The sequence below is a fragment of the Petaurus breviceps genome, unplaced genomic scaffold (assembly GCF_028583685.1).
Source record: "Petaurus breviceps papuanus isolate PSGF00001 unplaced genomic scaffold, PetGlider_PUasm1.0 229, whole genome shotgun sequence".
NCBI lineage: Eukaryota > Metazoa > Chordata > Mammalia > Diprotodontia > Petauridae > Petaurus > Petaurus breviceps.
This window is the reverse complement of record NW_027185903.1, coordinates 28,260,893-28,287,404: the sequence shown is the minus strand read 5'-3', so window position 1 is coordinate 28,287,404 and position 26,512 is coordinate 28,260,893. Positions and strand designations below refer to the sequence as shown.

At 40.4% G+C, this 26,512-nt stretch overlaps 1 protein-coding gene across 2 annotated transcripts in view; it reads right to left on the bottom strand.

Moving 5' to 3' along the window:
* The window catches only part of CWC27 (CWC27 spliceosome associated cyclophilin), a 356,917-nt gene that overhangs the window by 54,098 nt on the left and 276,307 nt on the right, over positions 1 to 26,512 (bottom strand). The window contains exon 14 of one of the 2 annotated variants that reach the window (XM_069096407.1): positions 11,883 to 12,430. The exons of the other annotated variant lie outside the window; for it this stretch is intronic. Within the exon in view, the coding sequence (XP_068952508.1) occupies positions 12,268 to 12,430 (163 nt within the window). The 3' untranslated portion in view covers positions 11,883 to 12,267. Of the gene's footprint in view, positions 1 to 11,882; positions 12,431 to 26,512 lie in introns of those variants that run through there. 2 annotated transcript variants of the gene reach the window in all.

Sequence of the window (26,512 nt, the reverse complement as noted above, 5' to 3'; positions counted from 1 at the left end):
CTTGACTAGTTAGTAGGCAGGATGCAAAACCAGGTCTTGATTGACACCAAGTCCAGTATTCTTTTTCCCTTATGCCATGTTAGCCGTATAAGGAAAACCTAGTTGATAATCATATCATTATAGTGGAATCTGTGATTATTCCAAGTAAGTATAAAGTTTTTTTTTTTCCCATTTTTTAAATGCTTTATTAACTTCTGATTTACATCATTCATTTCTGCCAGATTTTGAGTTACAAATTTTCTCCCCGTCTTCCCCCTACCCACCACCCCAAAATAGCAGTCCCACAGGATATGCCCTCCTCCAATCTGCTCTCTCCCATATCTTCTTCCGTACATCCTTGAACTTTTCCAGTAGGGCATGGTGGATCTCTATGCCCCAGTGCCTGTATATCTTATTTCCCAACTACATGTAAAATAGTATTAATAATACTATATATATATACATACATACATACATATATATATATATATATATATATAGATATAATTTGATTTTAAAACTTTGAATTCCAGATTCATTCCCTTCCACCCTTGTCACCCACCCTTGCTGGGAAGATAAGCAATTCAGTGTAGGTTGTCCATGTATAGCTAATGCAAAACATTACCATAGCAGATATATTGTAAAAGACTGACTATATTTCCCTCCCTCCTATCCCACCTCCCACTTGTTCTATTCTCTAATTTGATCCTGTCCCTTTTCAAAAGTGGGTGCTTCCAACTTCCCTCCCCCCCAGCCTGCCCTCCCTTCCATCATCTCCCCTCTCATCCCCTTCCCCTCTACTCTCCTGTAGGGTGAGATACCCTATTTAGTGTGAATGTCATTCCCTCCCTGAGCCAAATTCAATGAGAATAAGGTTGACTCATTCCCTTTTGCCTTCCTATTCTTCCCCCCCATTGTAACTATTTTCCTTTGCCTCTTCTACATGATATAGTTTACCCCATTCTGTCTCTCCCCATCTCCTCTCATTATATTCCTCTCATCTCTTAATTTCACCTTTTAAGTATCATCCCTTCCTATTAAATTGGTCCTGTGCCCTCTATCTATGCATACCTGTAAACATATATACACACATTCACATATATTCATATGCCTGTATACCCTCCAATATATATATTCCCTTCAACTATTTTCAAACTGAGAAAAGTTTCATCAGTTACAATTATCGTTTTCCCATGTAGGAATATTAATAGTTCAACTTTGATAAGTTCCTTATGATTTCTTTTCCTTGTTTACCTTCTCATACTTCCCTTGCTTCTTGTATCTGAATGTCAAATTTTCTATTCAACTCTGGTTTTTTTCAGCAAGAATGCTTGAAAGTCCTCTATTCCACAGAATGACGATATTTTCCCCTGAAACATGATACTCAGTTTTGCTGGGTAGGTGACTCTTGGTTTTAATCCCAGCTCCTTTGACCTCCGGAATATCATATTCCAAGCCCTTCGATCCCTCATTGTAGAAGCTGCCAGATCCTGGTTTATCCTGATTGTGTTTCCACAATATTCAAATTGTTTCTTCCTAGCTGCTTGTAATATTCTCTCCTTAATCTGGGAATTCCGGAACCTGGCTATAATATGCCTAGGAGTTTTCTTTTTGGGATCTTTTTCAGGAGGTGATTGGTGGATTCTTTCAACCTCTATTTTGCCCTCTGCTTCTAAAACATCAGGGCAGTTTTCTTTGAGAACTTCCTGGAGGGTGATTTCTAGGTTCTTTCTTTGATCATGGCTTTCAGGTAGTCCAATAGTTTTAAATGATCTCTCCTGGATCTATTTTCCAGGTCAGTGGTTTTTTCCATGAGATATTTCACAATGGCTTCTATTCTTTCATTTGTTTGGATCTGTTTAACAGCATCTTGATTTCTCATAAAGTCATTAGCTTCAATTTGCTCCAATATAATTCTGAAGCAATGATTCTCCTCATTGAGCTTTTGAGATTCTTTTTCCATCTGGCAAATTCGTCTTTTTAAGGCATTCTTCTCCTCATTGCCTTTTTGAGCCTCTTTTGCCATTTGAGTTAGTCTGTTTTTTAAGGTATGATTTTCCTCAGTCAGGCTGTTGACTCTCATTTCATAATTTTCTTGCATCGTTCTCATTTCTCTTCCCAATTTTTCCTCCACTTCTGTTATCTGCTTCTTAAGGTCCTCTATGGCCTGTAACCAGCTCGTATTTTCCTTAGAAGCTTTTGGTGCAGGAGTTCTGACTTCACTGTTTTCCTCCTGTTCCATGTTTTGCTCCTTTTTGCCCCCAAAATAGGAGTGTAATGTTGGAATCTTCTGTCTGCTTTGTTTCCTTTGCTTGGTCATGTCGCCCCTCAGTCACTTGACCCCTGGGCTTTTTGCCACAGTGGGACTCTGCCACCAGACAGGGGAGCTTTCATCCCAAATGCTGGGGTTTTCTCACCTGCCAGAGGTATTAGATGGGTGCCTTCTCTGAGGTCTCCACATGCTCTGGCAAGCTGGACACACACCCCAGGACCTCTACCCTAGACTGCAATCCAGATCCAAGAAGGTTAAAGCAAGAGTGATTACCCCTCAGACTGGTGCTTGGTCCCCCTACACTCTGTAGGCCAGGAGCTGAAGCTGCCATGTGGTGCTGGCTGGCTCTGCCAGAATCTCAGTGTCTTCTAGTCCCAGGAGCCATGCACTCCCACTTACTGGGTCCCAAAGTCCAGACTGCACTGACCTCTCACTTTGTCCTTTGCATCTATGGGTTGATAAATCTGGAAAAGGCCACAGCTGCTGCTGATCTGGAGTCCCTCTGGCCGGTGGCTAATAAACATATTTGGAGTCAACAATTAAGACTGTTCACTGAGGCCATCTGTACAATAGAAAACTAGCTTTAACTTGAAAGAATCCCATGAATGATTAAAAATGAAACTAGATTGGGAAAGGTGATGATTAAAATGATTGCAGTGTTTCCCTGATAATAAGACCTATCCCGAAAATAAGCCCTCCCCTTACTGTGAAAGATTCCTCTAAAATAAGCCCTCCCCCAAAAATAAGCTCTATTGAGCACCACCCTCCCCCTGTGAAACGCACACCGCGCTCCGAGCTGCATCCAATCAGAGCTGCAGCAGTGAGTGCGTCATCCTGTTCTTCCCCAGTGATTTGCTTATTGAATAAAGGTACATTTTTTTGTTCACATTTACCTGTTTATTAAAATTGTTGTCAATGTTCATTAAAATAAGCCCTCCCCTGAAAATAAGCCCTCTGGCGTTTTTCTGTCCAAAAAAAATAATAAGACAGTGTCTTATTATCGGGGAAACACGGTAAACAATCCCCTGAACTCCCTGGGTTTCTGGCTGCTTCCTTGTGTGTGCTCTCTGATTGGCTCTCATCAAGGCTAGAGCTTCTAGGAGCTGGGCTTGAGCATTAAGTTTCAGGAGGAAGATACTTTCTCAATTTTCGTTCAGGGTTCATACAATAGCAAGACAGTGTTGTCTCAGAAACTACTGGCCAGGTTTTGAAACTTCTGTCCAAGGTTACTGACGAGATCAGCAGGATGAAAAATAACCTTTTCTCTACTCCCACTTTCTTTTACCTCTCTATGGCTTCTGACATTATTGACTACTCTTTTGTTACTTGTTTCCATGGTACTGTTCTTTCATGGTTCTCCTTTTCCCTATAGATATTTTTTTCCTTAGAAGTCTTCATTTTATTACCAATTTCTGGCCCACTAGAAAATGACAGTCCCCCAATGTTCCATTCTGGGTCCTCTTCTCTCTCTACTATCCCTTGGTGATCTCATTAGATCTTATGGGTTCAGTTATCACCACTGCACTAATCACTTCTAAAACTATCTACTCAGCTTAAAATCCCAAAATGTCAGCTGCCTGGTGGGACTCTCCTTTTGGAGGTTCCAAATAGGAATCATTATCTTCTCCTCAAAGTCAGTACCTCCTTTCAAGTTCAGTATTTATGTTGAGGACGCCTTCATCTTTCTAGTTACCTAGATTTCTGACCTTGGAGTCAACCTTGCATCCTATCACTACTTCCTACTTTAACTCCTGCCCATATCCATTCGTTTATTAAGTGGTATTAATTTCATCTCCACAGTATGTTGCTTCCATGCCCTCCTCTCCACTTACATGGTCATCCCCTTAGTTTGGGACTTCATCACTAGGACTATTGTAATGGTTTCCTAATGCTTGCTTGCTTCCACTTTCTTCTCTCCTTAAGGTCCTCAAAAACTTCTCCCCGAGTGTCCATTCTGATCATGTTATTCCCTGTTCAAAAACCTCAGTTTTGCTGGTTCCCTATTATCCCTAGGATAAAATGCAAACTCTTCAACATAGCATTTAAAATCTCCACAATCTGGCTTCAGTCTACCTTGCCAGCCTTATTTAGTATTATCTTCGACTTGTATATTCTACATTCTAACCAGATAGGAATGCTAGTTACTTCCCAACCTGACCACTCCATGCCTTCTGCCTCTCCATGCATTTTCCAGGTCATTCTCCCTATCTGAAATCTGTTCCCTCATCTCTGCTTCTCACAATTTTTCTTTTCCTTCAAGGTTGTTAGGTACCATTTTCCCCATGAAATTCCCCTACTCTCTGTTATTAGTTTTCTCTTTTCCTCAAGTTACTTTATATTTAATGATTTGGGTCCAAGCTATAGTCTCCAATAGAATGTAAACTCCTTCAGAGCAGGGACTGGTTTGTTCTTTTATATCCTTTGTGCCCAAATGATATCTTGCACACTGTAGATTTTTAATAAATGTTAAGTTGAAAGGAAGCTTCCATAATCCTCTAAGCCCAGAGGATGTTAGACTACATTTTCCTTCACCACCATATTTCCTGTGATACCTGGTTCTTGCTTTGCTTTAGCATTGCTCTGACCTGCCCTTTCCTGGTTATTTCCAATGATATTATCTTCACACCTGGGCTATTATCAAAGTCCCTCTCTTGCCTACAGCTTTTCCTTCCAGGATAACCATTGTACTATTTTTTGACTTGATCTATGTATAGACCAGATGTTGCACTGAACACCCTCCCTGACTTTAGTACCCATGTGTACTCATCTAAGGAATATGCTACTCTATATATCCCTACCCCAATGCACTGTCCCCCCACCTCCACCCCAATAGCATCCTTGACCCCTATGAATAGCTTTCCTGGTCTCCTATTCATTTAGGGACATCCTTATTTTGTTGTTCATTTTCCAACTTATCTGCCGTAGAACAGATCCTCAGCCTTCTGTAGCCCCACTACAGACCTCTTGTCATAGAGATGGATTCCTAGCTCTTATGTCATTCTGTAGCTCAGAGCTCCTGGCTGATTCCCATGGGGTTACATGATCAATTCAATTCACTCCCACAGGCACTTATTAAGCTACCATATTAACAGGTGCTTGTTGAATATATGGATGACTTGTGCCATATACTGTTAGATGTGGGGGATACAAAGACAAAAATGAAATATTTCTGTCATCACAGACATTACATTCTATTTGGGATGGTGGTGGTAGTGGTACAGTATGTATAGATGTTAAGTATAGTATGGGAAAAAGTGAAGAGGGAGAGAGCACCGTGGGATGTATGTATTTGGGGGAAGGAGGGTGGCGCATGCAGGGAAGGCTTCGTGTAGGAGGCCGCATCTGAATTGAGCCTTGGACTAAGCTTGTTCAAATGCGCAGAGGTGGAAGATGGGAATGGAGTATAAATTAGTTAAAGAGTTTTTTGGGTTAACTTAAACTGGCTTCAATTCCAATTTTTACTTGGGTGCAGAGAGTATAGAGTGAAACCTTTATGAATTCAGGGTGCTGAACCTAAAATTAGTATCAGTGAAAATGAGGGAGAAAAGGGAGAGATGCTGCACTGGAAATGAGAAGTTATAATAAAAGTTGTAATAAAAAGTTATATATACATTATATATATATACATATATACACACATACACACACACATAGAGAGAGAGACAGAGACAGAGAGAGACAGAGCGAGAGGCTGAGGCTTAGGAGGAAGAAAGAAGAGTGGGGGTGAGAGGGAGAAAAAGATAGATGAGAGAGAGGACAGGAAGAGGAAGTGGAAAGGGAGAGGGATAAAGACATGCATTTGCACTGAAAAACAGAGAAAAACTGAAGAAGAGAAACACAGTTGCTAGTGGCACAAATATAAAAAAAGCACAGTCTTACTCAGCTGTCCCTTTGGCCTCTAAGGATTCATTGCTATTGGCTGGTCCCTTGCTTATCATGTGACTCCCGCCCAGGGTTTTTTTTTTTTTTTGGCTTTTTGGAGGGCAATTGCGGTTAGGCGACTTGCCCAAAGTCACATGGCTAGTGCAGGGTTTTGTTCTTACCTTCCTTCCCTGGCATAGTCAGGGGGAGAGGTACTCTTTATCCGAGGCTTCACTTAAAACCACCAGGATCATTATCCACTCACTGATGCTTTTCCTTATTTAACAGGCCCCCAAGTGGCCCAGCCTTTCTATCCCATCCTACTCTATATGAAGTTGGAGGAATAATTTCGATTATGTCTCTCCTATAATAGTTTCCAACTGGCCTCTTGCAAGAGAACTGGGTTCCTTAGCATGTGCTTCAAGGTCCACTCCATGGGCCCTCCCTCCCTTACCTCCCATCCCCCATTGCCTATCTCATCTATTTCTCTTCCCAGCTGGATATTGCTCTAGCCAATCACACCTACTCAAACTGTGTCTACATGATGCTGTGGCATCTGGTCAATCCAGTCAAATATTCAATTAATCATCTAGATGTTTTGTCTACATGAGGCCAAACATCTGGATTGGCTGAATATTTTACTACACTGACTAAATTAAAAATAAAAATACTGAGTCGACCAGATGTTTTGTCATTGTGTAGACACAGCTTTACTATCTTCCGCATATGACTTCATAGCTGGTCTTGATGCACAGCATTCTCCCCACCTGGAGAAGCCCCTCTCTGCCTTTATTTCATACTATATCCCTTTCTCCCTTTTACTCTCTGTTCAGAATTCCTCAATCCTAGACAAACATTATGAGGTTCTGATCATCTCTTCTGCTTTGGCACTCACTCGACTTTATTCGTGTTATTTACAGTTTTGCTATTTTTACACTTCTAAATGAGGTTCTTTTCATATTTCTATGCTTTTCTCTCACATACACTGTTACTCTAAGTGCCTAGAGGGCAAGGATTAATAAATTAACACCTGTAGTGCTTGTGCATGACCCTTGGGAGATAGGGAGCACGTATCCTCACAGCCTAACTTGGGCAGCTAAATGAGGTATGACAGATTCCATTTGTGACCCCCTGAGCTACTAGCATTGGGTAGAGTGGGGAGAACAAGTATTGGGAATAAGATGGAACTGAACTATGCAAATACTTAACTTCCTGGTCCTCCACACATTTTGACTTCCGGATCTTTTGGTCTTGAATACATGCTTCTTGATTCTCACAGTCCAGTCCTAGGATCTCAGGGTTCTGTGGATACTCAGGTGCTAACCCACCCTGGATTTTCAGTTCTCATCTGATGTCGATTCTACTTGCTTGGCACCAGGCAAGGATTACTTTTGCCTTGCTTTGAGAATTGCCAATCACTACTGGCCCTTCTTCTGGCAGGGGGTGACAGGTAGGATAGATATTATTCCCATTTAGCAGAGTAGAAAATGAAAGCGCAGAGATGAAATTGAAGTGCAGAGGTAAGGAAGGGTAGAAAGTATATGGGCTCTAGTCCTGTCTTTCATAATCATTTGCTATGTGACTCAGAAGTTGCTTAACCTCTCTGGGCCTCAGTGAGGACACTAACCATTCTAGAACTTAGTCTTCAAAAGCTGCTGTGGCTGAAGTATTTGCCCCGCTGTAACCAAACTACCGATAAGCCTTTTTTAATACAGGTAGGTAGGTCGTCAGATGATAGGCACAGGCACATAAGGCCATTACGAGGGCCATATTTCAAGTCTTTCCAGTGTGGTTGGACTTATCAGAGCTCGCCCTCTGTTGCTGCTCCTCCGTTTTTGAAGAGGGCCAATACCATCATGGGGTAATGTCTTGACTTACATGTGAATTGGCTTTAAGTAAGGCAGAGTTACATCTACAGAGTTGTCAGCTGCACTCTCTCTTCCACAGTCACTCAAGTCCAGTGGCAAGACAAAAGTCAAGACGACTGGCGACTGCTGTCTTTCATGTTCGACTCTAAGCACTCCAAAGTGGCTGCTTCAGCCACCTTCATGGCCTTGGAATCAATTGTTCTCGCCTGCCCATTTCACAAGGGCAAGTCTTTATGTGCTTGGAGTAGAAATATACTTAACTCATTGATGGTTTGTGGCCTCTTGGTTACCTCTTACATCCATCCCCTTTCTTCCACTAAACAAAGCTAGCCTCAATAGTTCAGGAAGACCACCGCTATAGCCTCCTGTTTGGCTGATCTATCTTGCCTTTCTCTGCTCCAATCCATTCTCCACACCACTGCCATACAAATTTTCCCAAAATGCAGGTATAACCACTTCATTCACTTTTTCAATCAACTCTGTGGTTCTCCATTACTTCAAGCAGCAGTTGTGATTTTTTTTTTTTAATCAACTCCTTTGGCAGTCTGGTGAAGCCTATGGAGCCTTCTAGAATAATATTTTTAAGTGCATAAAATAAAATACATAGGACAACAGAAAACCAAATATACTGACATATAGTTATCATGACATAAAATAAAGTTTACAGGTCCCAGAAGTCTTAGAAGTCTTCAAAGATGAAATATAAACTTTTCTGTTTGGCATTGAAGTCTTTTACACAGTCTACCACTCTAACTTTATTACATATTAGTCCCCCTGAGTATGTTATGGTCTAGCCAACGTTAACTTCTTATTGCTCCATATACAAGACATTCCACCTCCAGTATCCACACTTTTGTACTATCTTTCCCTGGAATGCACTCCCTTCCCACCTCTCCTTTTTAGACTTCCTAACTTCTTTCAGGGCTCTCAGGTCAAGAGCTGCCACCTATGTGATGATCCTTATACCCCCAGCTGCTTATTCCTTACCCCACAAATGATCTCTTAACTACTTTGTAACTATATATATGATGAGTATATATATATATGTATATATGTAGGTGTGCATGTATATGTATATACATACATATATATCCATATATGTGTATGCATGTCTATATGAGGGTTATCTTCACTGGCTAGATTGTCAACTACTTGAAGACAAGGAGGATTTCACTTTTGTCTTTGTATCCCTGGCACTGAGGACAGTTCTTTGTACAAGGCAGGTACTCAATAAATGCTTGTTGTCAATTGATAGTACTATATCACACCAGGACATAAATATATAAAATGAAAGATCCCAATGTTCCTTATCTAACTACCTTCCCAATAACTGGGTGGAACACTAGTAGACATAGATATAAAAAACTATCATTTATTAGACTGCTTATATGTTTATCTTCATTCAGTCCAATCATCTAGTATTAAAATAACCATTTACTCACCACATAAAGAGTTTAAAAAAAATTATTTTATGATTGACATTTTGAGGACTTATCCATTTATGTAAAGATCTAGAGAACTATCATTTGGCTGTTGTCAGGAAGGTGGCTTTCAAAAAGATGTTTCTGTGGATCAGGTAAAATGAGTTAATACCATGATCTAATCTAAAAGGAAAAAAAAAGTTAAAGGAATAATATCAAGCAGATGTGGAAGAGAGAGACCAGACTGCTGTCTGCATTTAATTACCTAGAGAGAAGATTGTCTTCCAGTCTTCTCTCCAGGTAAGAATCTCTCTCTCCCCTCTTCTTTCTTTGCTTGGATATTTTCTGCACTTGGTTATTTAAAGGCAGTAACCAAAGGAAATGGAATTTACATTTGTAAGTCCCTTTTCCCTGTGAGGTCTAGTTGCATCTTGCAGCATAGATCTATGATGAATTATAGCAAAAAGAAAAAGCAGAAACAAACAGATGAGCCAAAGAGCTAAGGAAAATGAAATCAACAGAGGATTGGATATCCTGAACTGACTACAAAAATGCATAGAGGTTGTTGCTGGGGGTTAGTCCAAGTCATTCCTAAAATACGAGAAGACATAAGAATAATTACATATAACAAATATGTAGCAAGGTGATTTATCTCATTAGGTATGTGATGCTGGCAGGAGGTTGTTCTCCAAAATCTTTTCACAAGTTGATGGCATACATATTTAGTGCCAACAAAATACATTCTATAAGCATTCAAAATAGTTACAAAAATGGAGCTATAAATGGATCTTACAGGTAAACTGTAGGATTCATAAAGGGAAAAATTGCGATTACAAGTACATTTATTAAAAAAAAAAAAAGAAATGTCAAACGCAAACTAAACAGATAAACAACACTAGAATATGACAATTCCAAATACTTTCTGGAATGTTTTCCAGAGTATGATAAAATACTGAGGACTGAAATCATTATCTAAAGAATCTTTGTGGAACTTTCTTATACTTCATACACAGAAACTGTCACAGGCTTAACTTTGTCTCAACACTTTTTTGGTGATCCCAACAAGCACTTATTTGAAAGTATTCCTCAAAAATTTAAGTTGTTCCAGGCCTTTGTTTTATTAAAGCAGCTAAAAAAGGAATCAAGGAGATGGAGTACGTGCTCAAGAGAGGAAAAGCATCCCCTGCTTTCTAGTAAGCAGAAATGGCACCAGCAGATAAAGTCAGGCAGGCATGGGAACAGATTCAAATAGAAACCGCAGACTTGCTTTTTTATGAATGACAGTGTTTAAGAATGTGACCCCTCTTAACTTCTCTACACCTCAATGTAAGAGTTGCTTCGACCCAGACAAGAACAGCAACAAGTTTCTACAGGACCTCACTTCACACCTCCATTTTCTTTCTCATTATCTCAGAGATTACAAAGCACATTTCAGCAGCATTTTGCATTCATCTAACCTTTGCCACACAGACCACATTAATAAAGTGAGACAGGTTTATGTACCTCACACATCAGGCCCTATCAGGAAACTTGGTAGTGGCAGTTGGATAAGGACATCATACCTTACTGAACTTGTTCTAAAAACAATAGCAGCCAAACTACTCATCTTCTCACACTCTGGAATGACCTTGGCCCCTGGGAGTGCCATTTTTAGAGGCAGCAGAGTGTTGTCACTGTAGGTGCCGTCTTAGGGCTGTGTGGCATGCTATACATTTTAATAGTATCCTCAGAAATTCTAGCTAGAGCTGCATGTACTACAAACACCTACTGAGAAGGGGAGAAAGCAAGGTGCAGTGCTTAACTTTAACTGCCTTGTTGCTTTTAGCAAGCAGAATGATGGTTTACCTGCCAGAAATTAAAAAAAAAAAAGTCTTCGTAGTCTCCTCCTGTTTTCTCTAGAATACCAAGTATATCACAGACATTCAAGTAATATAATCAGAAGAAGCTTTTTAGTCTGGTACTATAGAATATAAGCCTTTGGACCAAAAAGAAAAATAAACCTTAAGTAAATATAAAATTAGTTTTACTTATGAAATTCAAGGAAGAATTTCCTGATATAATAATTTTCATTTTTCTCCTTGAAATTGCTTTTTAAAATAATCCACAATGTTCTAATTTTTTTGAGGTCATTGCTCCCATTCAAACTGGAAGATCATAAGGCGTTCTAAAGAAAACTCATCATGGCCTAAACATGCTGCTCCTATCTTACTTCCAAGGATTTTTACACAAGTACAGTTTGCACAGTGAGACAGGAATTTAACCCCAATTTCAAATGAGTTTTCAACAGTTTTGACAGAAATAGAACCAACTGATCACCCAGTCAGTGCTGACCTTCTCAAACTGCACATCTGTGCTACTGAATGTCATTGGAGCAGTAATGCTCCCACATGTATGTGCTGAACTAAAACCAAATATCATTACATTCAATCATCTCATTAGCTTTAAACAGTTCACAAAAATCAGCATATGCAGCAACAGACATTCAGGAAGGCTTTCTTTGGATTTTATTTCTGTAGGTATCTCTTAAGTAACTTTCAACTTTTGGGGTCGAAAAGACAAAACTCAGTTGGTACAACGTGCGAATGGTTACATGCAGACAGGAAAAAAAAACTATTTTGATTCAGAATCAGTAATACAAAATGCTAAGTTAGAAAAAATATCATGGAAAACTTGGACTACTCAGTATCGTCCAAATCACTTGCTTCATTGCGCAATTTATAAAAAAGATAATTGTCTTTCAAAACCAGACAACAGGTTCGTAAAATACTTTTCACACCCTTGAGTGATGCTTTTGGGAACAATGGACTTTTTATAAGGCCATTTAGACTGCCATCACTTTTCCAAGCTTTGGTAAGCAGTACTTTTTTTATCTTCTTTCTTTTTTCTCCCGCATGATCTTTTTGCTTTCTTCTCTTCTTCTCTTATTCACTGGATTCCGGGGATCATAGATTTCAAAAGTGTCTTCATCCTGCATGCTTGCATCTTTCACCTTTCTGCTTTTATCCTCAAACTGAAGCACATGGGACATCCTACAGAGAGAGAGAGAGAGAGAGAGAGAGAGAGAGAGAGAGAGAGAGAGATGGTTCAATGACTTTGGCGTGACAGAATTGAAGTCTGAAATTCTACACTACACTATCCTTGGCATAACACACTGCAACTATACTGGCACAGAACACAAAGATGGGCTTATTGTTTACTGGTGCTTTATACCACATGGCAACCGACTTCTTTGAAAACACTTAAATTTAAAAAATATGTCTGGAGCTTGTTCCCCTGGTTTTTATTTCTAGCAGTGACCCCCTTTGCCTTATTTTTCATTTGAGGCACCTTTCCTGCTGGAAAAACAAAACAAAACAAAGCCCTCCTATCCTGAAAATAAAACCATCCACTGTCCTGTTTTGAGAACTTCCTTTAAAGGATGCATTCAAGCAGGCACATGTAGACTGTCCACATCAGGGCCTTCTCTTTCAATAGTTAATTGGGTCATAGGCAGGGAATGTACTATAAAAATTCAAAACTGATGCCCAAATTTAAAAACTGGGCAACACTAGCTTTATGATGACTTCCTTTTAAGGGGAAATGGATTTTTCTCATGTAAAAGGAGATGTTCTGGCAATGCTTTCTGGGATGATTTCCTCTTCTTAGCATCAATTAAAACAAATTCAACAATCCTGATATTTTTCTACTTTATCAAATTCTAACTGGCTTAAGGCATCAACACGTGCTTGAGTTAGAAGTACTTATAAGCTGGCTATACTTAGCAGTGGGAAAGTCTGCAAGGGCTCAGTTTGCTCCCATTAGGAAGTGTGAGTACTCTGGAAACAACACGGAAGAAGTCAAAGGACCAAAAGAAGATATATTTGGGGAAAGATGAAATCTCTCCTATTTTGTGTAAGCTAGAAGTGCAGTGACCACTCATAGGCTGATCCCACTGCTGACTGGCACAGGAGCTTTGGCCATTCTGTTTCTGACTTGGTTAAAGTCATTCCTCTGTGGACGGCCTGGCGGCTCCTTATATTGACACCAGATAGGGCAGCACCTACCTGATCAGCCCAGAGCGGCTTAGAACTCCTGCACTTTAGAGATTTGTTAGCTTTAGCCTCTTTGAGAGCAGGAATTACAGGTGTGAGCTGCCATGCCTGGCCCAAGGGACCAAATTTGAGGGCAGTAAAACAAGCATTACCAAATGTAGGATTTTTAAGATGTTTTCATTAGTTACCTAAATGATGGTTTTTACCTATACTTTTACATGACTCAAGAAGCTGGGATAGAGGTGGTCTAACCTAATATTTTTTCTTTGTTTTTTCCTAACCTTGTATTTTCAAAACTGCCTGTAAGATTACTACTCATCACTCACTTTGTGACTTTTCAGACAGAGTCTGTATTATATATATTATACTGTATTATATATTAACCCCACCCTTTACCTCCCAAAGAAAAGAGCTCATTGAGGCTGTGTTGCTGATAGTACTGCTGACACCATAGAAAACAACTTTACCTGTAAATAGTCATAATGCTTATTATGTCTTGACATCCTAGCCACCACCCCCACCAATAAATAATGACCCACTACCAATGATGGACAGATAAGCCCAAGAGCCCCAGGAATAGTGTACCTCCTCTATCTCCCCTCAACCACCAACCCTGCTGCCAAAGCCACTGTCCAAGGGAGCAGCCCTTGTGGAGATTTGGTGATTCAAGTCAATAAACGTTAAGCACCTACTATGAGTTGAATCTACAGGTAATGCAGCCCCACCTCCCTAGAAGTCACATTGCTGAAGACTGGAAAGAAGTTCTTATCATCAAGGTTCAAGATATTGTCAAAGGGCTCAATATCAGAAGTAGATATAGTTTTATCGATGGAAATGACATCAAAGAAGATGCATTAGCATCTTCTTTGTCAGTGTGCCCTAAGAACCACAGGACCTTTTTATCTAGCATGTAGCTGAGACCACCCATATACTGTTTTCCACATCACAATGTGAGTTCCTTCAGAGTAGTCTTTCTTCTTGCTTTTTAATTTGTCTTTCCAGTGCTTTGTACATGATAAGCGATGAAGAGATGTTTTTCATTCATTCATTTATGCTGAGATTTGCTTGTTTTTCAGATTCATTTATTTGTGAGGATGCTAGCTTCTTACAGGTCACTGCTCTGCATTTCCCATGCCTAGTATTTGCTTCTCAGTATATTCAAGAGGATCAAGGCTCTTCACTGATGTGTATGTTTCCTCTAATGATGCAGATCCCAATCTGTACACACCTGTTGAACAAGCAGGCAACTTTTGTCCATGTTTTCCCATGAAACAATTTCTCAGAAATTCTTGGTAAGTGTCGCGTCCTATAGTTGTGAAGTTTCCAGGTCACAGAGATGGCCAGGACTCTATCAGTGGCCCTGCAGCCCTGACCTCAGATATAAATCTTGACTGTAAATGCCCTGAAGGCTCAGGAAAGGTTAGGTCTACCTTGGTACTGATAAATCTTGCAAGCATCCCTGAGGACACCACACCAAGGAAATCTGTGCCAAAGCCAAGGTTGAGGAGAGGACCTTGGTTAAGGATAATAATAAGCTTTGCATTGATATGGACAGGTAAAATCCAAGTCAGACTTGAAGAATATGAGATAAAAGAAATGAAGACAAAGCCCTGCCTACCCTTCTGGAGTCCCCTTAAGTTAAAGGCAAACTGCTTTCTCGCAGAGTGTGGCGTCAGCATATCTTCTTTTGAGACAGATGCTGACTGTTAGTTTCCATCTCCCCTGGGCTCCTGTCTTGGTATTGCTTGAGCTTCCTAGATTGTGACAAAAAATTCAATAACGCCTCAGTCTGTCTTTCCAGTCAATCAGTCTCAGTTTTCACCAGTGAACTTTCCTGCATCCACCTGTCCAGTTGACTCCTCCTCTAATATCCTCCCCATGCCCCCCGTGCCCCTCCCCCACCCGAGCCCAGTGAAGATCCTTGGCCTTTGACCTGTTATTGTCTTGACTTTGGCTGACTCAGATTTCCTTGGTATCACCTTCCACTACAACTAATTAAGCTCCTATTCAAATTGCTCTCATGAACTCAGCCACAATTCCTATATCCTGGTCCTCCACTTTGGCCACACTTCTACATGACATCAACACTACTTCCCTGACTCAGCTTGCCCCATGCTTTGGTAGGCAAGTTCCAGAGTAAGCTCCTGCGTTTAGCCTAGGTGAGCCCAGCTCCTTCTGGGCAGAATCATGCCTACAAAAGCAGAGAGGGTATGTGGGGCTGGGGCAAGAAGAGAGGGTGTCCTCTAATGAATGCTTAACACATTTTATAAAAATACCTGCCAAAGCTCCTCTGTAGTAACCTCACATTTATGTCAAAGGTATTAATGAGAGATTGTGGCAACTTTAGAGAATGCTTTAGCCATCGTGCCATTCTGAAAGAGACAGCTGCTATAACTTGCCTCTTTAGAAGGTATCACTGGTTGCCAGGATAAAGAAAACCTTGCATTGTTTACCTTCTTCAGTCTCTACATATAATTTAATGGTACTTTTGGGATTAAAGGGAGACAAGCAATATCCTATTAATTTTTTAATTTCCCCAGTACTTAAAATCTCTTCCCCTGTCCCCTCAAAAGCACAAAAAGCTTCACTATAATATTCTTTTTTGCTTTTTATTGGAGGGCAATTGGGGTTAAGTGACTTGCTCAAGGTCACATGGCTAGTTTTTGTGTTAAGTGTCTGAGGCCAGATTTGAACTCAGGTCCTCCTGACTCCAGGGTAGATGCTCTATTCACTGTGCCACCTAGCAGCTCCTGCTTCACTATAATATCAATTTACGCCAGGGGATTGACATGTTAAAAAATGTAAAACAAGACACTCCCCAAAATATGGTATAGTATCTCACATCTGTTGGATTTGGCTGGCTCCCGAAAAAACAAGAAATCTAGAAACACCAACAGCAGCACAAGGTCCATACGGGGAAAAAGCTTTTCTTATACTCCTTGTACAAAACACAAGCCCCTAAATTAAAGTAGCCTTCTTTTGCAACTGTTTGTTTCATACACGGCTGCACTAAACACGTCCAATATTCTGATTAATAACAAACCTAAGCCCAGAGGAAAGTGGGGGCTATTGGCTTACAGGACTACTTCAGTTTTAATGTCATAATGGTTAGTATGGATGGTTACTCTGCAATAATATTTAATCTTTTCCTTAATAAAAATAAAAACATAATCAAAATGGCTTCATGTATTTATCTTTCAACATGTTTGGGTCACTTCATTTTAAAAAGCCAAAACAAAATCACTCTTGTGATTTTCAGCATAATAAACTCCTGCTCTGTGAGCCTTTATAAATCACAGACACAGTGAATTGAAAGCACGCCCACATTTTACAATCTCTTAGGAGAATACACATGCAGACTGGCTACAGAGATTTGTTCTCATACATAAAGATCTGGTCGTTTACAGTCTTATATGTACCAATAACCCAATGCTACCCATATGGGGCTTGAAATGGCTGATCTAAAATTTAGTCTAATAATAGCAATCAACCCTTTTGAGACCCAGAGATACAAATCAATATTTTATATCTGAAAATATTAAGGACTACTTCTAACAGTGAGCAGTTTATTTAACATGTGACCTATTTTTTCTTTTTTACTAAAGATAAAAAAAAAACTTGGATACATCTTTCAAACTGTGCACAACAAAAATAGGTATCATAGTCTCAAATGCTCAGAGAGACAGCATGGCAGAGAGAAGGGAGAACTGGACGTAAGCTCAGGAAGAGATGGGCTCACATAATGCCTCTGCACATCTTGACTGATTGACTTAGGGTAAGTCATTTTACCCTCTGAGTGGTCCAGGTAGCTCTCTAAATCTATCTAGCAGTAACATCATAGGTCCAGATCCTATCCCCTATAATCTTCATATTCTCAACCTTCTACTCAGAAGTGAGTATACCATAATGTCAAAGAGTATTCCAGATTCCCAAAGATTCTCTTTGTTAGGGTGAGTGTTGGGGACTGAAAACTCCCAGACTGTCTCAGAAATGGACTCAGAAGCAAAGCATCGCTTCTCTAAGTACCAGAGGGTTTTGAATAACCTCATCAAAGAGTCTTATCTAATTCTTGTGGTCTCCCATGAAGGTTGTGCGAAACAGATTGGAACAGGAAGATCAGTACTAATGGGAAAGAGTGGAGAGGAATATATGTATCACCCTTAAAATATTTCAAGGGTCTTACTTCACTTATTTTACTTCCTTAGCTGAGACTACCTTTATAAGTCACTGTAGCAGAAAAAAAAATCACCTCTGTGTGGTCAACACTCATAATAAGCCTATCTAAAAATGGTGAGGCTGGTGCATAGACTGAGGTCTGTCCTCTGAGCCTGCTTAGCTTGGGAGGACCTGTCAGAATTGGCACCCTGTCCATCAGCACAGCCTCTGACTAGCAAGGGTTTCAAGTGGACATAATCACTATGAGGCAATGGAGCAGAGGCATCTTTTAACATTGTAACACTTGAAAAAGAAAGGGGAAAACACCTGACAGAGGAAGGTTAAGTTGTAAGACTTATGTCTTTTTTAGACTTGTTTTACATCAAAACACATTTCATTAAGTTATTAAAAACAGTTTGAATGGTAGCACCATTCATTGATATCCTTACCATTTAGCAGAGCTTGATTCCCTCAAGACTATCTCTGATTTCACTTCTCTTGGCCCACATTGATCTTGTCTTTCTCTGAATCACTATTGCCCTTGTAGCCAGAATCAGCACCATATGTTGAACTCTTTTCTGTTCTAGGTCTGCTAGTTTTTGTCTTTTCTTGATGTAAGTTTTTTTTTTTTTTAAAGCAAAGGGGGTTAAGTAACTTGCTCAAGGTTACATGGCCAGTTATTTCTAGTGTGGTGCTGAGTATCTGAGCCCAGATTTGATCCCCAGGTCATCCCGACACTGGAGCCAGTGCTCTTACTCACTGAGCCACCTGGCCATCCCTAAGCAATTGGGGTTAAGTAACTTGCTCAAGGTTACACGGCCAGGTGTTTCTGGGTGGGTGCTAAGTGTCTGGGCCCAGGATTAGATCTCCAGGTCATCCCGACACTGGAGCCGGTGCTCTTACTCGCTGTGCTACCTGGTCGCCTCCTGATGTAAGCTTTTTGAAGGCATTTCATCTACTCCTTGAACATAGCTTAGCTATTTTTAGATAGGTTCATCACCAGTATTACCCATACAGAGAAGATGTTTTTTTCTGCCACAGTGATTTATAATCTCTGCAAAGGTAATGAAATAAGAGGTTTGAAATATTCTGAAGGTAATATTTTGAGGACCCACTCTGCACAAACCACTGTGTGCCAGACCCTGAGGGGAGGGAGAGGAAGAGCAAGGTAAAAAAATGAAAAGGATCAGTTTCAGATGAAAATGAATTTGTTATCTGGTAAGAGAAATAAAGATAAAGACAGAAATAAATATGACCTGAAATGTGACAGGTACTTAGAGAGGAACAAACACCCTGAGTTAAGAGGAAGGATTATTTTGGATTGCTTAAGGTACAGAAATCACTAAAGGCTTCCATAGAAAACGTGGAATTTGAGCTGAGCTTTGAAGAATGGGTAGGACTTTAACAGGTAGCAATGTCATATAAGGAAATGTAGGGCTCAGGGAAATGGTGTGAGCAACTCAGAAAAAGGAAAACATGAGTTCTAGGAATACTGCTGAATTGTGTAAGATAAAGCTACAAAGGGAAACTGAAGTCAGGCTGGGGAGAGTCCTGAATTTGAGGCAGGACAAAGCATTTGGTCCTCAGCTGTTAGGTAAAGGAGAGCCACTGCTAGTTGTTAAGCAGAGGGACAGATGTAATCAGAGCTGTATCTTAGAAAGGTTAATTTTGCTACTTGACTTCTTACTGATTAAATGTATAACCTGATGTCAGATGTGTAGGGTACAGAAACCAAAGAAGAAAGTGAGTTTATGTCAAGATACATATTTTACTTTAGGACTTGGGATACTTTTAAATTGAAGTGTTTTACAATCTCATGGGCTTTGAAAAATACACTCCTATACCCTCCAGCCCCCCAGCGCTAATCTGGTACACACAGGTTTTTACTGGCTCTTTTCCAGACAGCAAGAAAATGAAGACCAAAATTATGTATGGAAAACACTGACAATAACTGTAAAAATTCTAATTATAACTGGAAGAGGGTTTCTAACCTCTTATAATTTATAAAGTGTAAGTAAAAGCACAGACACTAAAACTTCCAACATTCAAATCAAATGAATTAATAAAAAATAAAATCAGAATATTACAGGGGGCGGAGCCAAGATGGCAGAGTAAAAGCAGGGAATTGTTTGACCTCTCTCCTAAACTCCTCCAAATACCTGTAAAAAAAAGACTCTTAACAAATTCTAGAGAAGCAGAACCCATAAAATGACAGAGTGAAACAAATCTCCAGCCCAAGACAGACTGGAAGGTTGACAGGAAGGGTCTATCGTACAGGTCTGGGAGGGGAGCACAGTTCTGCATGGGCCGTGGCAGCATAGATGGGGAGAGCAGGCCTTGGGGGACTGAATCACTGGCAGCTATGGTGGTTTTCAGATTTTGCAGCCGACGAATGCCAAAGACACTGCAGAAGGTCAGTGGGAAAACTCTGTCAGACCTGGGTGAGAGAGAAGCGCGGTCCAGCAGTGGTGGAGGTGGCCATGGCAGCTGCTTCCAGAATTCCTGGCCCACAGATCGTGGGGGAATTGAGCATCTGATGAGAGGGAGATTTCAGGGATTTCTTTGCTGGAACTGAGTCAAGATTCTCTCGCTTTGTTCTGCTTGGATCTACATGGCAGTCAAGGGTGGTAGTCCTGGGGTGAGGAGGAGTGTTAGACTGGCAGAGCTTGTGGCTGCAGTGGAAAGGGAATCCTCCTCACAGTTCTGAGGCAGAAAAAAGTGCTTGTGGTCATTCACAGACTATAGCCTCCAAGAAAAATATGCATTGATTGTAGGCCTTGGAAGAGCTCAAGAAGGATTTTGAAAATCAAGTAAAAGAAGTAGAGGAAAAATTGGGAGGAGAAATGAAAATGATGCAAGAAAATCATGAAAAACGAGTCAACACCTTGCTGAAGGAGACCCCCCCAAAATACTGAAGAAAACAGCTCCTTAAAAAATAGACTAACCCAAATGGCAAAAGAGGTCCAAAAAAGTCAACGAGGAAAAGAATGTCTTAAAAAGCGGAATTGGTCAAATGGAAATGGAGGTCCAAAAGCTTAGTGAAGAAAATAATTCCTTCAAAATTAGAATGGAGCAAATGGAAGCTAATGACTTTAGGAGAATCAAGAAATTATAAAACAGAACCACAAGAATGAAAAAATAGAAGACAATATGAAATATCTCTCTGGAAAAACCACTGACCTGGAAATAGATCCAGGAGAGCTCATTTAAAAATTAACGAACTGGGACGGCTAGGTGGCGCAGTGAATGGAGCACTGGCCCTGGAGTCAGGATGACCTGAGTTCAAATCCGGCCTCAGACACTTTATATACTTACTAGCTATGTGACCTTGGACAAGTCACTTAACCCCAACTGCACTGCATTTTCCCCTCAAAAAAAAAAAAGCAATAAGGAAATAAATTAGCAAAGTTTTATTTAAAAAAAAAAAGCATCTTTGATCAGTATTTAGGCTCTACCAGTTCTAGGGGTGGCTATGTGGTTCAGAGAATAAAGCATTAGCCCTGGAGTCAGGAGGACCTGAGTTCAAATCCGGCCTCAGACACTTGACACACTAACTGTGTGACCTTGGGAAAGTCACTTAATCCCAATTGCCCCACCCTCCCCCCTCCAAAAAGCAAAAAAAATGAAATAAAAAATTAATGAATTACCTGAAAGCCATGATAAAAAAAAGAGCCTAGATATCATCTTTCAAGAAATTATCAAGGAAAACTGCCCTGACATTCTAGAACCAGAGGGTAAAATAGAAATGGAAAGAATTCACTGATTGCCTCTTGAAAGAGATCCCGAAAGGAAAACTCCTAGGAATATTGTAGTCAAATTCCAGAATTCCCAGGTCAAGGAGAAAATACTGCAAGCAGCCAGAAAGAAACAATTTGAGTATTGCGGAAACACAATCAGGCTAACACAAGATCTAGCAGCTTCTACATAAGGGAGCAGAGGGCTTGGAATATGATATTCCGCAGGTCAAGGGAGCTAGGATTCAAATCAAGAATCACTTACCCAACAAAACTGAGTATAATATACTTCAGGGGAAAAAACAGACATTCAATGAAATAGAGGATTTTCAAGCATTCTTTTTTTTAAAAATGCTTTATTAACTTTTGATTTACACTATTCATTTCCACCAGATTTTGAGTTACAAATTTTCTCCCTGTTTTTCCCCTACCCACCGCCCCAAAATAGCCTTACCACAGGATATCCCCTCCTCCAATCTGTTCTCTCCCATATCCCTTTCGACTTTTCCAGGGGATCTCTATGCCTCAGTGGCTGAATATCTTATTTCCCAATTACATGTAAAATAGTATTAATAATAGTACGTATATATTTGAATATTTGATTTTAAAACTTTTAATTCCAGATTCATTCCCTTCCTTCCTTGTCACCCACCCTTACTGGCAAGATAAGCAGTTCAGCATAGGTTGTACATGTGTGGCTAATGAAAAAAAATAATGTAGTAGATATATTGTAAAAGACTGACTATATTTCCCTCCCTCCTATCCCACCTCCCACTTGTTCTATTCTCTACTTTGATCCTGTCCCTTTTCAAAAGTGGGTGCTTCCAACTTCCCTCCCTACCAGCCTGCCCTCCCTTCCATCATTCCCCCTCTCATCCCCTTCTTCCCCTACTCTCCTGGAGGGTGAGATACCTTATTTAGTGTGTATTTCATTCCCTCCTCAAGCCAAATTCAATGGAAATACTGTTGACCCATTCCCTTTTGCCTTCCTATTCTTCCCCTCCATTGTAACCATTTCCCTTGCCTCTTGTGTATGAGATAGTTTACCCCAATCTGTCTCTCTCCATATCCTCTTATTATATTCCTCTCTCACCTCTTAATTTCACCTTTTAAGTATCATCCCTTACTGTTAAATTGGTCCTGTGCCCTCTATCTATGTATACCTGTAAACATATATACACACATTCACATATATATTCCTATACACTCATATATACACATACATATATTTCTATTCCCTTTAACTACTGAGAAAAGTTTCATAAGTTACAATTATTGTTTTTCCATGTAGGAATGTTAATAGTTCAGCTTTGATAAGTTCCTTATGATTTCTTTTCTCTGTTTACCTTCTCATGCTTCTCTTGCTTCTTGTATCTGAATATAAAATTTTCTATTCAACTCTGGTTTTTTCATCAAGAATGCTTGAAAGTCCTCTATTCCACTGAATGGCCATATTTCCCCTGAAACATGATATTCAGTTTTGCTGGGTAAGTGATTCTTGGTTTTAATCCCAGCTCCTTTGCCCTCTGGAATATCATATTCCAAGCCTTTTCGATCCCTCAGTGTAGAAGCTGCCAGATCTTGGGTTATCCTGATTGTGTTTCCACAACATTCAAACTGTTTCTTCCTGGCTGCTTGTAATATTCTCTCCTTAATCTGGGAATTCCGGAACCTGGCTATAATATTCCTAGAAGTTTTCTTTTTGGGATCTTTTTCAGGAGGTGATTGGTGGATTCTTTCAACCTCTATTTTGCCCTCTGGTACTAAAACATCAAGGCAGTTTTCTTTGAGAACATCCTGGAGGATGATTTCTAGGTTCTTACTTTGGTCATGGCTTTCAGGTAGCCCAATAATTTTTAAATGCTCTCTCCTGGATCTATTTTCCAGGTCAGTGGTTTTTCCCATTAGATAATTCACCTTGCCTTCTATTCTTTCATTTGTTTGGATCTGTTTAACAGCATCTTGATTTCTCATAAAGTCATTACCTTCCATTTGCTCCAATGTAATTCTGAAGCAATGATTCTCCTCAGTGAGCTTTTGAGATTCTTTTTCCATCTTGCAAATTAGCTTTTTTAAGGCATTCTTCTCCTCATTACCTTTTTGAGCCTCCTTTGCCATTTGAGTCAGTCTGTTTTTTAAGGTATTATTTTCCTCAGTCAGGCTGTTGACTCTCATTTTGTAATTTTCTTGCATTGTTCTCATTTCTCTTCCCAATTCTTCCTCCACTTCTCTTATCTGCTTCTTAAGGTCCTCTATGGCCTGTAACCAGCTTGTATTTTCCTTTGAAGCTTTTGGTGCAGGAATTCTGACTTCACTGTTTTCCTCCTTTGCCATGCTTTGCTCCTTTTTGTCCCCAAAATAGGAGTGTAATGTTGGAATCTTCTGTCTGCTTTCTTTCCTTTGCCTGGTCATGTCGCCCTTCAGTCACTTGACCCCTGGGCTTTTTGCCACAGTAGGACTCTGCCACCACACAGGGGAGCTTTCGTCCCAAATGCTGGGGTTTTCTCACCTGCCAGAGGTATTAGATGGGTGCCCTCTCTGAGATCTCCACACACTCTGGCAAGCTGGACACACACCCCAGGACCTCCACCCTAGACTGCAATCCAGATCCAAGAAGGTTAAAGCAAGAGTGATTACCCCTCAGACTGGTGTTTGGTCTCCCTACACTCTGTAGGCCAGGAGCTGGAGCTGCCATGTGGCGCTGGCTGGCTGTGCCAGCATCTCAGCGGCTTCTCGCCCTGGGGGCAAAAGCCGATGCACTCCCACTTACTGGGTCCCAAAGTCCAGACTGCACTGACCTCTCACTTTGTCCTTTGCATCTATGGGTTGATAAATCTGGAAAAGGCCGCAGCTGCTGCTGATCTGGGTTGGCTGGTCAGGCCCGCCCTGGGGCCTAGGTGTGGGGCTGGGCTCAGCAGCAAGAGCACTGCGCTGGCCGATTCCTGCCAGCCTGTCCTCAGAGGGAGATTAGCTTCTCTGTGTCATTTTGTGGGTTCCGTAGCTCCAAATTTGTTTAGACTCCCCTTTTTACATGGATTGGGGAAGGTGGAAGCCAGAGCCCAGGTCGTGCTTCTACTCTGCCATCTTGGCTCCACCTCCACTTTCAAGCATTCTTGATGAAAAGATCAGAGTCGAATAGAAAATTTGACTTTCAAATATAAGAATCAAGAGAAGCATGAAAAGGTAAACAGGAAAAAGAAATCACAATGAAGTTATTAAAGTTGAACTGTTTACATTCTTTTTTTTTTTTTTAAAGCAATCGGGGTTAAGTAACTTACTCAAGGTTACATGGCCAGTTATTTCTGGGTGTGGTGCTGAGTATCTGAGCCCGGATTTGATCCAGGTCATCCCGAAACTGGAGCCGGTGCTCTTACTCGCTGAGCCACCTGGCCGCCCCTAAACTGTTTACATTCTTACATGAAAAGATGATATTGGTGACTCATGAGACCTTTCTCAGTATTAGGATAGTTGGAGGGAATATAAATACACACACATACACACATATGGAGAGAGAGAGACAGAGAGAGAGAGAGAGAGACAGAGACAGAGAGAGAGACAGAGAGAGAGAGAGAGAGAGAGAGACATGGGGTACAGGGTGAGTTGAATATGAAGGGATGATATCTAAAAAAAAAATTAAGGGGAGAGAGAAGAATATATTTGGGAGAAGGAGAAAGAGAGAGACAGAATGGAGTAAATTATCTCACATAAAAGAGGCCAGAAAAAATTTTACAATATAGGGGAAGGGGAAGGGGAAGGAGGTGAGAGTAAATGAGTGAACCATACTGTCATTGAAATGGCTTAAGGAGAGAATAACATATGTACTCAATTGGGTATCTTATCCTACAGGAAAGTAGGGGGGAAGGGGATAAGAAGGGGGAATGATAGAAGGGAGGGCAGATTTGAGGAGGGGGTAGTCAGAAGCAAACACTTTTGGAAAGGGAAGGGTCAAAGGAGAAAACAAAATGGGTGGCGGGATAAGACAGAGGGAAATATAATATTTCACAACATGATTATTATGGAAGTGTTTTGCATAACTACACATGTATGATCTATATTGAATCACTTGATTTCTCAATGAGAGTTGGTGGGGAGGGAAGGAAGGAGAGAATTTGGAATTCAAAATTAAAAAAATTTTTTTAAATTGTTTTTACATGCAATTGGGAAATAAGATATACAGGCAATGTGGTATAGAAATCTATCTTGCCCTACAAGAAAGTAAGGGGAAGGGGATAAGGGTGTGGGTGGGTGTGATAGAAGGGAGGGCAGACTGGGGGAAGGGGTAATAAGAGTGCATGCTATCTTGGGGTTGGGGGAAGACAGGAAGAAAATTTGGAACTCAAAATCTTGTGAAAATGAATGCTGAAAACTAAAAATAAATTAATAACTAAAAAATAAAGTCAGATAAAGAACTTTGAGTATCAATATGGCACAATTTTTTTTTTTAAAGCAATCGGTGTTAAGTAACTTGCTCAAGGTTACATGGCCAGTTATTTATGGATGTAGTGCTAAGTATCTGAGCCCAGATTTGATCGCCAGGTCATCCTGACACTGGAGGCGGTGCTCTTACTTGCTGAGCCACCTGGCCGCCCCTGGCACAATTTTACAAGAGATTTTTTTTTAACTTTTAGTTTACTGTTACTCCTAAAAGGTTAAAAAAAAAAGGTGTATTAAAAAAATTGACCTTTGCTGCAGAAGTTTAAAACATGCTTACAAAAAACATTATGATGAGTCTTTACATTTCTAAGTTTTGACTATCAGAATGTAATTTGATTTGAAATTTTTTTAAATTTTTTTTTTGGAGGGGCAATTGGGGATAAGTGATTTGCCCAAGGTCACACAGCTATTAAGTGTTAAGTATCTGAGTCCGAATTTGAACTCAGATCCTTCTGACTCCAGGGCTGGTGTTCTATTCACTGTGCCACCTAGCCACCCCAAGAATGTAATTTGTTAGGTAAAACCTCCTGAACATTTCCTTTTAACCATTGTTTACAAGGCTTTTCCCTCCTACTGATTGTGAGAATTTGATCCTCGCTGTTTTTTTTGAGGGCAATTGGGGTTAAGTGACTTGCACAAGGTCACATGGCTAGTTTTTTTGTGTTAAGTGAGGCCAGATTTGAACTCAGGTCCTCCTGACTCCAGGGCCTGTGCTCTATTCACTGCGCCACCTAGCCACCCCTGATCTTCCCTTTTT